The following is a 12,017-nucleotide window of genomic DNA, read 5'->3' as shown; positions in this document are numbered from 1 at the left end:
GTGAATTTGGAATCAAATTGAACCCGATTTAAAAATATCACAACATCTGTCTACTCACGGACATTGCCCGTGGGTGGCTTGACCGGAGGGACCGGCGAGCGTTCGGCGAACGAACGAGCAATGTTCAGTTCGCGAGCGAACATCGAAGAAGACAATCCTGACGCACACTCTTCAACGACTTTGCACTAAACGGTCTCAATAATATTGTAAATTTATACCGAATAGATAACTAATTTCATACAGTCCACTATTTTCATTTATAAACTTCCATTACACACACTATTGAAGTAACAACATCAAATCAAAGGAAGAAATTATGTAAGTCCAATCAGTTAAAACAGACGAATTTAATTAAGAGAACAACATAAATGCCAATTAAAACAAACACCTAAACTTCACAACGCGCAACGTTGGAATAAAACTGAACAAGGAAAATAAGTTAAACTTAGTAGTTTACCGGGAAGCTGACATGATACGGATTGGACGACAAGTAAACAACAACTTAACAGTACTAGGAAATAACTATGAATTATTCAACATTTTTGATCATAACCACCGAGATGAGTAGGTTGCTTAGACTCATTTAATTAATTCTAATAAATTACACGAATATTCGGTTAATTTGAGAGACAAGGCAGAATCAAAACAGATTCTACAGAAAAATCAACATCATATGAATTCAAACAAAAAGAAGAGAGCTACGTTGTTAGTATCTTTAGCAAAAGAAACTATACAATCATGCTTAACATAGAACTTAGAAGAAAAATGTAGCCCCGATAAAATTATACATCAATCAAATACTCACTTCAAAATATACCTCTTCCCATCTTCAGAGATCTCTGGAAGGCCTTTGACAAAGTCGCGCTGGGCATAAAACTGTGCCTTGGGGTACGCTAGGAATATTTGTGGGACCAACCTTTGTGTTTGTTCCTTGTGGCGTGGCGGGCCGCTGGGGGGGTCCTGCCCAGGCTTTCCAGGTCTGTATTGCTGCTTGTATACTGCGGGGAGTGGAAGTCTTCCAGCATTGGAGGACCCTGGACAATGAAGGAAGAAATTTTAACATTTATATTGGCTTTTCTTTAATGTGTTACATATTTTTGGTCAGTTAGGTCGGAGTACGGTTCATATTCTCTAAGGGCTATATTTCACCGGGACACCATGGCGGCGCAACCAGTCGCCGGCTGCCAACAAAATGTATACAGCTCTATAGAGTTATTCACCTGGTGTCCGTTTGGTTGCGCAAAGCTGTATACATTTTGTTGGTAGCGGCGACTGGTTGCGCCGCCATGGTGTTCCGGTGAAATATAGCCCTTAAAGTCCCTGTATGCACACAAGAGCGGTTTTATAAGATATCAACAATACTAAATTAAAAGAACATCACACAGAGCGTCATGACCTACATCATCATGATATCACTGAATGCTTATCAGCTGCTTTTTAAAGCAGCGTGACGTCACACACGACTTTTCCTATATTTGTAAGAAAAGTGTGAGCGAATCAGTTAAATTATAACTCCTACCTAGATATAAATAAGCTCAAAGTTGCACAGCTCATAAAGTAAGCGGGAAGGCGCTGGTTGCAGGCCGCTGCCAACCGGCCATCGAAGGATATATTCAGCAGTGGACGTCTTAGGACTGAAATAATGATGATGATGATGATGATGATGATGATGATGATGATGATGAAGAACCTGAAACTTACCAGCTTGTAGATAATGTTTTGGATGTTCATCAGCCACCGCTTAGCGCCTTCGTCCGTCTCATCCTGCAGCAGGTACTGGTCGTACCCGACCGTGAGCACCATCGATCTCGTGTACCTGTAAACAACCAGGTTTTGGTCAGGACTTAGTTTCGTAACCAATATTAGGATCAATTTGATGTAGTGGCTGATAGCAGAGCTATTCGGTAAGAAGGTAAGTACCGAATGTTGAATGTTTATGTGGACACATTATTGTTTAGGGTTTAGTTGTGCTGATAATTTATGCTCAACTTCATTCTTCATTCATCCTCATGAACTTTCCCGTTTATTAGTAGTATCGAACACGAGCAAAATTTTTTTGGAACTGGATGGGCTTTATGCCCACCCACAAGGTGGACCGACGACGTCACAAAGATAACAAAAAGTAGCTGAACGCAGGCCGCTACCAACAGGGCAACATGTAGTGTCCGACCGAAGGTGTATTTTTGGCCGAAGCCGAAGCCGAAGCCGATTAATCGGCTATCGCCACGACCTTCGGCCGAAGCCGAAGCCGAAGCCGAAGGTTTATATTCTCTCAGCACTCAGTCAATTATTTTGTTCAATATTGTCTACAAGCTACAATTAATATTAAAATTAAATACCAAACAGTAAATACCTAGTCTTTATACAGCTAATTTTAAATTGGAAATCCAATTTATTAATTTGGAACTATGAAATGATTCTAACAACAAAATAAACATTTCCTAACAAACTATATCCAATAGAAATTATAATAATTACCTATGAGAGTATAACATACAAATCCAAACCTATGTTAAATATCAGCTCCTCCAAAGCCCTAAACACGGAGGATATCGCGTGTGTAAGTACCTAAGTTTTTAAGTGTAATAAACCTAATATACACTAGAAATGATATTAAGTTCTAAAATAAAAACTCAAAACATTAATGAGAAAAACATGAACGATCCTAATTCATTCATTTACTAAATATGTATATCATTAAGTCGTTACTAATAGAAAATTTATATTAACTCATAATAACTACCGTATACAAAATAGGTACCTATTGATTTCCTACTAAATACTAAACAAATACGTGAGGATTGTCCTTTTCACTTGTTCACTTGTAAATCAACACTAATCTATCACAATTTAAAAGATAAGCACAAATTCAAAACAAAACACTCGTTTAAAAACACGTACGAACTTGTTTTGATGCATGCAATGTGATATTTTGACAGTGACTCCCCGCCGCCTCATGACATTCGTAACAGTTCGTTTAATCTCGGCAGTCGCTCGGACCTTCGGCGAAACCTTCGGCTTCGGCCGGGCTTTGGGCCGAAGCCGAATGTTTTGCCGAAGGTGGACTTTTTGGCCGAAGGTGGCCGAAGCCGAAGCCGAAGCCGAAGCCGAAGCTTCGGTCGGACACTAGCAACATGGAAAGCATTCGGGGAGGCCTATGTTCAGCAGTGGACGTCCTATGGCTGAGATGATGATGGGCTTTTATGGTCAGTGATTATTAAGAAGTATTTTTTGTTTACTTTAGGGCTCTGAGTTGAGTGATTCTTGAGAATTTTAGCATTGGGGTTCTAAAGGACAGGGCGAAATGTCTTCTACAAGTGTCCTCACCTCTTGGTGTGCATTTGAATGCACTGCATCACGTGGGCATTACGCAGAGGCAGCACCAGCTCTGCGCGTGGCGCCGCCGGCGATGGCGGCGTGCCCGGCGGCTTGGGCATGCGCTGGAAAAGATACATGTTTATGAGAGAACTGGTCATCATCATCATTAAGTTTCAACCCACGATCAACCCATGAACGGAAGATCAGTCGCCCGGCAAGCGAAAGGCTCTGGGTTCGATTCCCACCTTAGGCGGTTCGATTTTATTCAAGTTATTTATAATTTTGTTGGAGATGCGACTCTTAACGCTAAGTAATGGCTTTCATCATCATCATTCGACTATTTTCTACGCCAAAGGAAACGACACGCTATTCTCTCACAAATCGCGGTCGTTCTCGTGAAAATGGTTCCCCAAGTGCAAGTCTTGTGTTACAGAAATGTTCCGAATCTCAAAATCCAATTATAATTAGTCTTTTTCCCAATCGGAGGATTTGACCTACACTCCCCAGGTTAGCCAGATGAGTTGGGGGGGCTCTATATCAGCAATAATTAATTCTCCTTTAATCACCTCTTTACATAAGAGACAACCACGGGAAGAGTGGCGGTGATCCTATGCTACTCAAGCCGAGTGCAAGTAAAGAGTCAAACGAGTGAGAGTCATTTGTTTACGATCAATAAAACATTGTCATTATTTACGTGCGCATTTCAATACAACGTCATTTCATTATACAGCAGAAATCGTTGCACTTTGGATTAGATTAATCATATATTACGTCATTGCAATAATTTCACAAGTCTTGATACGAACTATAAAAATATATTGGAATGGCTGATACTGACTGACGTTCATATTCACAAACATTACTATGAGGTCTCAAAGTGCGTGTGGACGCACAGGGTCACACTAGAACCAATCATAGAGNTCACATATCTCTATTCAACGCTGTGCGTTCGATTTTCTGTTTTAAGTGAAATTTTAGTTGCTAATATTAGCAACCTTCGTTTGTGAATACGGATGTGAGTTTTTTGCGCTGCTTCTTCTCAGGCCTCAGCACTGGCCCATATTACGGTCTTGATGCAGTGGTAGGGACGTGAAAAAGTGCTCTTTGGGAGCCTTTTTGCAGAAATAGACAAAGCCCTTTTGTCCCTATTTCTAAGAGTCTTCCACTTGGACAAGAGCTCCCTTGACTTAGCTGGAAGTCTTTTAAATAGACTTTGGACGCAGGTCGGCCGTAGTAAGAACTATCTGTTCTTGATTCTTGGATGGCTCAAACTTGGAGTGGAAGTGTGGTTTTGTTCCCCAGTCGACGCAGCACATGATGTCGTGCCCTGGGTGCTCAAACAACTGCACGTAGGAAGATTTAATGAAGGCGGAATTTTGGGCTGACACTGTGTAGGTTTGTGTCGACACGACAAGAAGAAGAATGGACAATTTGAATTTGATAAGATATTGACTTACAGTTGCCAGATACGTCTTCTGGTCCTTGTAGAAGACGAGCGCGGTCGGGGTGAGGATCATGTAGCAGTCGTTCCAGTTCTTCTTGCTCTTCTTCCCGCTTTCCGAGAACTTGGTGCGCTTCACTGGTCCTTCGAGGATCACTGTCGCCTGGAAGGGGTGAGGTAACAAGTTAAATTATATCATCATCTAACATCATCATCTTAATGGACAGGAAGATTCTTGATTCGAATTGAACTAACGTATTCACAAATATTACTATGAGTTCTTAGTGTGCGTAGACGCACAGCGCACAGGGTGACACACGAAGCTATCACAGAGCTCTATTCAACGCTGTGCGTTCGATTTTCTGCTTCACTTAAGCAAGCATCGTTTGTAAATACGGGCGTAAGAGTGTAAACTCCGTCAATATAAAATATGACCCCGACGTAGTAAGATTTATAATAATCTAACTAACATTTTTTGCGTCGGAAAATGCAATTCTCAAACTCATGCATATTCTGAAGCTGAAGAAAAATGATAAAACCACACTTTAGTGGAGTAAAAAATTTTAGTGAACTTAGTGAACTTAGTGAAGTAACTAGTCAATTTTCTTGTCGTGTTTCGAAGACTAACCATAGATTGATTGTCAAGCCGTAAGTAAGCCGTAATGAGGGCTATCGTTTTTATACTTAACAGTTGGCACCCCTGGCGATTGACAGGACCTTACTCTACAGTGGCGCCATCTTGATGAGTGCAAATGCGATAGTCCTCCTACCACTTTGGCGCTCACAAGTTGGTGCCACTGTCTTCGCTACTAGCAAGTGACAGGACCTTACTCTACAGTTGCGCTAACTGGTGAGCGCTAAAACGATAGCCCTCATTGATTTCACTTTAAAAGTAGGAAACCCCGATAATATTCCTAATTTCAATGTATTCCATTAGCTTATCTTGGGACAAAGTTAGCTTTTGTTGGTTTTATTGGTAGCAAAACTGAAGATCTTAGCTACATGAGAGGAAATTGCAGTTGTTTGATTGCTGATAACAACAACAAAACGTATGATTTAAGTATTAATATTATTATAGTAAACTTATGGAGACGTGGCGTGGGCAGGCCTCCTACAAGGTGGACCGACGATCTGGTGAAGGTCGCGGGAGGTGCCTGGATGCAAGCGGCGCAGGATCGGTCTTCGTGGAAATCCTTGGGGGAGGCCTTTTTCCAGCAGTGGACGTCTTTCGGCTGAAACGAACGATGGAGATCTTTAAAGTGAGGTATACATAATTACCTCAGCGGGCTGATGAAGCAGCATCCTTGGTGCAGGCACTGGGGACCTCATTCGGTGCTTTGGAGCGACCATGGACCGGGATTTTCGGCTCTTAGTATACCCTGGCTCTCTCTCCCGGATCTCCACATCCAGGCTGTCCCCGGACGAAGATGCTGGCAGCTGTAGATGGTTCGGTCTTCGGTTGTTGGGGAACAGGAGGTTTTCGGTGGAGTTACCTGTAATTTAGAATGGTAGGTTTTTAGAAAAGCAGATGGTGCTTGAGCTGGTATTCATGATTAGAACAATGACCACTACGAAGAGTCTTGTGTCTTCGTAGCGACTATAGTGTGTATTACTTTTAGTTCGTATTTTTGTTTGTTTCCATTGGCATGGTCTTTAGTAAGGTTTTTCTCTTTCTATTGTCTGGGCTGTTTACTTGTCTTAGTTATGTTTGTGATTTATTTTCACCCGTACAGTACTTATTATTATTATTCTGTGCACGTACGAAGAAGTTCAAGGGCCTCTTTTGAGTCTTAAACGTAGTAAGTCCAGCGTGACGCGAATATAGTCATATCTCCAAGTCTAGGCCTGTAGGTTGATACGATAAAATTAATCACAAACGCTGCGACTTCGTCGTAAGCATATAGCTTGAGGCATCCATAATAAAAGTGATATTGCCAAATTCAGACCTATGTACGGAGCCTAACTACTGCTGGAATTACGATGACATTTTCTGATGAAAAAGGGTCGTATCTCTCTTACCCAGCCTCTTGTTGATCCTGGCCAGCGGTGGGCTGTCGGAGTTGGCCTTGCTGAAGCTCCGCTCCAGCTCCACTCGGCTCCGCTCCGAGGTAGGGCTCCAGTCCTGCAGCCTCTCATACTGGCGCACCGACGACTTCACTGACGGTTCATTAATATTCTCCTGGAAGAAGAGATACATCATTATTATTATGGATGCACGTTGCAACATAGTTCTTCAGAGTACAGACATAGTCGGCTGATAGTTTGTTCGGCTTCCAATTTGTTGAATCTGCTGATATCAAATCGGTGTAATGTGCGCACATCCATACATACATGTTCATATTGATTAACAGCCCGACCAAACTATCGGCCGACTAAAAGTCTGTGGTCTGCCGGGTGTAGAAATACGAGATTTAGAAGAAAGATTTTTTTTAATTTTTTTTTATCCACAACGAGGAAGTTCTTGGCCTGTATCTCACCTGATGGTAAGTGACGATCAGGCCGAAGGTGGAAGCGAGCTTCACCTGGAATCCTCAACCTCGGAGGAGTTACACATAATAAATATGAGAGCGTGTGTGCCCCATTTAATTTAGGTTTAAGCTATTTTAATTAAAACAATAGCGCAATACCTTTCACATTTTTTGTTACTATATTGGGTATTTAATTATAATTATAATGTTTTCGGCTACTTATCGAATATCGACGTCCGTATTCAATCGAGGAAGATGTTATAAATCATACTTGGCATACGACTCTAAAACACTGTTATTGGTTTAAATTAATTTGAAATTATACAGTATGATTTTAAAACGTCAATATTGCATAAATTAAGATAACTACCAATTAACTAGATAATGCAATTAATAAATGAATTATGAATGCGTTTGGGCAAACTTCTAGCCTTACTGAAAATTAAATGCTCTACCAACCTAAAGAGTGTAACGACAATATTGCACTTACTTACGCACTACAGACGCGAGCACGTCAAGCTTGTCTAGCATTATTACAGTGGTAATAGCGGTCATTTTGCTACAAAATGTATAGTCTGATGTGCTCTCGTCTGTATAATATACATATTGCATTTCGTTGATAAACCACTGTGGGTGTGTTTTCCTGTACGTTTGTGCTACGTAAATGCAAAATCATTGTAAAATCCTGTTGCTACAAAAACCCCAGGAGGCAAAGCGAATTTAATCTGTCATAATACTTTACTTTGACAGATCTTTTATGTGTCCCATTGAAGAGCATATTCTTGAGAATCATTCCCTCAAATAAGAGGTCGGTTCGTAGAGCAATGTTGCCCACGCGTTAGGTCAACTACTAATTGAATAAAGTTTCCATTCACATCTTTGCTGCCCGTAGTAGGTAGGGACTTAAGTATTTTCATCTTTGATTTCACTATCAAAGTAGGAGTTTTAACTTCAATCCTAATCATAACATTGAGGATAATGCTGTAGACAGCTGATGAATTCCAGTAAACAGCCACAACAATGTACATGACTAAATAAATAATTTCATTCCGTATTTCCTACATAAGGAAACGGCAGTTAATAAATACATATCCGCGACTGAAAAAGACGAATAATGTGCAAGTTGAATTGATAAACAATTTATTTAATGTTTAAAATCACTTGTGAGGTGTCAGATGCTAAGAATAATGTTTATCAATAAAAATAAACAATACTTATCATTTTCTTTAACGACAATAGCACATAACAACGCCTGTATAAATAATCTTAGCAAAGTATCCTTTGACCGGGCGATTGTGAGCATTCAGAAACAGGCGTTAGGACCAATTTCTATACGGAGGACTTTGATGATGGTGGCATAGTACGTAATAGGGCTCGGAAGTATGATGGTGTAGCTATACTTAGTTATAATTACATAAATTACTAAATAAACTTATAGAACACTTAGATTGGCATAGGTCACGCCCATCAAGTACCTACCCACCTTTTTGATCCATGTCTTGGATCTCATCATTTTAAACATTTTCGGTCTTGCCTTCACTACAACTTCGTCGTCAACTACAATTTTCACATCCATGTCTGCACTTGACACACCAAACTACATATTCACAGCACTGGTTGTTGTTAACTAAGTCTATATTTATTACAAAGAGGTATTAATTGAAGGAAAAACGCTTATTTTGCGGTGGCCGTGCTGCTAGCATGACGCACTGAGTACAATGGTAGGTCGCCATACATTACTCTGATATTAGATTAGTGTTGTTTATTTGTCGATGTCATTACAACGTTTTTTGTCGACAGTTCTGGCGTAGACGACGCTATGAAGCGACTGATAAGATGCAAACAAGTGACAGTTTACTCTAGTCAGTTCCATTAAGTTTTGAAACTAGCGATATCAACGATTAGATAAGATTAGGAGTCATATCATTCAGTAAGATACTTACTATCGTTAATTAAGAAAGTATCTTAGTCTTATGACATAATATTTTAATCTTTCCCTTAATACTCTAACTAATACATACCTACTAAGTTGATTCTACAAGACTTATCTTAGCTGTTTCGTAGTTAGAACTCATGTAATTAGTTACAATGTAAAGTATAAAATAAGCGGCGATAATGAGTGTTGCGTTTTCCTACAAACATCGATATCGACATCAAAGACATCGAGAGCCCATTGTCCTATCCCTAGAAGGCCCTTATCATTGGTCGGCCGACGGTTCGTTAGGAAGTGAGTGCGTTATCTTATTTATTACGCATTCAATGATTGTGGTGATCATTATTATAATGTGTAGGTGTACCCGGTCGCCTTAATATTTTGTTAGCGCATGTTTGTTTGGAAGGAAGTGTTTATTGTTGATCTCAAGTGTACACGTAGACGTTCACGTGTTTCTGCACGAGAATGTAGGTAGGTATTTGTTTACGGCAGGCGATTCGCCTCAACGCGACGGGTTTTCAGCCGTTTCGCACCACGAGTGACTCTGACCGCGAATGTGTATCGTCTAAGTTTAGTTTTTGGTAGGTACTTACGTGAATTGCCTCAACAAATTCAAGTTCATGAATTTTTGTTGGTCCAATTCCACTTGAAAAAAAGAAAGGTTCGGATCGGGACAAATGATTCCTAGAGCCATCCTGACCGTTCCAAGTTACTAGTGCAAAAAGACCGATTGAATGACTGGTCTTGGGCGTTTTGCCCTTCGCGTTTTGGTGTGAAACGACTAAAGACTCGGCAAGCGTAGTGTAGGTTCTTCAGCAGAGGCAAAGAGACGACTTGCGAAAGGCAGAAGCTGGATGCGACAAGTAAAATACAGGGCAAAATGGCGCCTATGTCCAGCAGTGGACATCTATAGACTGATCATGATGAGGCGATACAAAGTAACCTTTTGCGTGAAAAAAACTGTTTTTGGATTATTCAAAGGTTCAAAATGCCATTGCATTGAGACCGATAAAATGTTTGTCTATTTGCAGACGCATTTCGTCAACGTGATTACAAGTTTTTTAGGAAAAATGACACACCTTGATACAATTTTATTCCGAACAGCTTGTTTAATAAGTATTTGTTCGACATGTTTCATGTCGGTAGAGTTTTTAGCACACCAATTAAGTCGCTGATTGATTAATACGTTGTTCAATGTTTGTTAATGATCATCTAAGTTTTCCGGCAAGAAATCAGTCGTAATTTTGGATCAATGGAAATCCAATTGCACACGTAATAGCTAAAATCATCAAAACCTATTTACGTTTCTATCACTTGCTAAATCCTCCTGTAGCAGAGACTTATGCGCCCGTTTTCACCATCAATCCCCATTTTTTAAGTGACCCCTATGAAAACAAAATTCCTGATAAGTGTTACCCTAGGGGTGACTTAAAAATTAGGTGATGAAAACGGACATAAAATGATCTACTAATGATGAAATACGTAAATCCAATGGAAAAATAATTCGCACATGACCATTTTCGTATGTGAAATGAAGTTTCAATTCGAGTGCTTTCAAGATACATCTGCAGTGGAATTCGTACACGACTCTTCGTACTTACTTATACGACGTTTGAGAATCGAGGGCTTCCATAATCCGTCCCTAGAGCTATGCATTCGGCCGTCAAGTTAATAAATCTTGATAGAACAAAACGTGTATAATTACCAATTAAGCGAACAAAACAATGGAAAAATTAAGATGGTAATGATAGCAGACATTATCTTTTGGTTTTAAGTTATAATTATACATTTAATACATTGTCCCATAGTTGTTCTGCGATTATCTATAAGTATCTAATTAATTACTACTTTTTCTACGTTGTTTATTGGGATTTCTGTATTAATATGAAATTAAGTTCCTTTTATTCAATTTATTAGACCAAGATTTAGCGCTTAAGAGGTATAATAATATCATAAACGTGATTTTCTACTTGAATTAAATCGCCTGAGCCGGGACTCGCACCCACGTAGGTTCTTTTTAGCTCAGTGGTTACATCAGTCAGTAAGTACTCTTTTTCGAACCATTAATCAATACAGCTGCCAATGTCAATTACAACGACTGACAGTTCGTACCTATATTTGTAGCTAAATTTGTCTATGGATCAGTTCATGAACTAAAAATTTTACAAAGTTTATGCGTTTACATAAATGTTTTCGATTTTCGCTAATCGATTATATCGTACGTTGGCACTTTGGCAGGCTCTCAGTCGAAACAATAAATTCATTGAATCGATACATTGATGGCACCGGATGTGCGGTATTGGCGCGAGAACGACGCCATATTGCGTTGCTGTAGGGCTGCCACATAAATTTGAAAGTTTCAATAAAGGGCAGAAAGGAAATCCGAATACCTACTTCATTTGTTACTCTTCATGACCTTACTTTAATTAAATCCTATTCCACAATAGGCAGGTATTTGAATTACCCTTAAACTAATTTTTCGTGTAGATTGATTTCAGTGTTGTTATCGAAAAGCTTTCAATGGAGGTGTGAGCCCAGGTTAATACTTTTTTATTTTAGAATTAATTTCCACAACCTTACTACGTTGGAACACGAAGCCATGAAAAAATTAAATTAAATTCCTTATCGGTTCCCTTTTAGCAAGTTTTTTGATAAACACATTGTATTTTTGGCTCCATATTATCAACAAAATCGTGTGCTTTGGCTCTAGGCTCTAGGCTCTAGGGCAGTAAGTATCTGAGGTAGCCCTAGCAAGTAAGAGCAGCGCCTGCGCATAATTAGCGAGTTGAATAATCGCGAGTTAACGAGCCGACATGGCGGCGCTTGAGTCATGTGCCCTGAATTGACGTTGTCTATG

General features: G+C 39.8%; 1 protein-coding gene across 2 annotated transcripts in view; it reads right to left on the bottom strand.

Moving 5' to 3' along the window:
- Positions 1 to 704: 704 nt before the first annotated feature.
- Positions 705 to 12,017, bottom strand: part of LOC114360851 (uncharacterized) — a 143,556-nt gene continuing 132,243 nt past the window's right edge. Inside the window, exons 3-8 of one of the 2 annotated variants that reach the window (XM_028315678.1) lie at positions 6,779 to 6,938; positions 6,038 to 6,252; positions 4,776 to 4,922; positions 3,328 to 3,440; positions 1,702 to 1,816; positions 705 to 1,034 (exon numbers count right to left, since the gene is read on the bottom strand). In XM_028315678.1, the coding sequence (XP_028171479.1) occupies positions 894 to 1,034; positions 1,702 to 1,816; positions 3,328 to 3,440; positions 4,776 to 4,922; positions 6,038 to 6,252; positions 6,779 to 6,938 (891 nt within the window). In that variant the 3' untranslated portion in view covers positions 705 to 893. The remainder of the gene's footprint in view (positions 1,035 to 1,701; positions 1,817 to 3,327; positions 3,441 to 4,775; positions 4,923 to 6,037; positions 6,253 to 6,778; positions 6,939 to 12,017) is intronic. The other variant, XM_028315679.1, reaches the window with a different exon arrangement.

The sequence above is a fragment of the Ostrinia furnacalis genome, unplaced genomic scaffold (genome assembly GCF_004193835.3).
Source record: "Ostrinia furnacalis isolate ACB-3 unplaced genomic scaffold, ASM419383v2 OfSCF5188, whole genome shotgun sequence".
Classification (NCBI taxonomy): domain Eukaryota; kingdom Metazoa; phylum Arthropoda; class Insecta; order Lepidoptera; family Crambidae; genus Ostrinia; species Ostrinia furnacalis.
The sequence above is the reverse complement of the archived record's forward strand: the minus strand, read 5'-3'. Positions and strand labels throughout refer to the sequence as shown.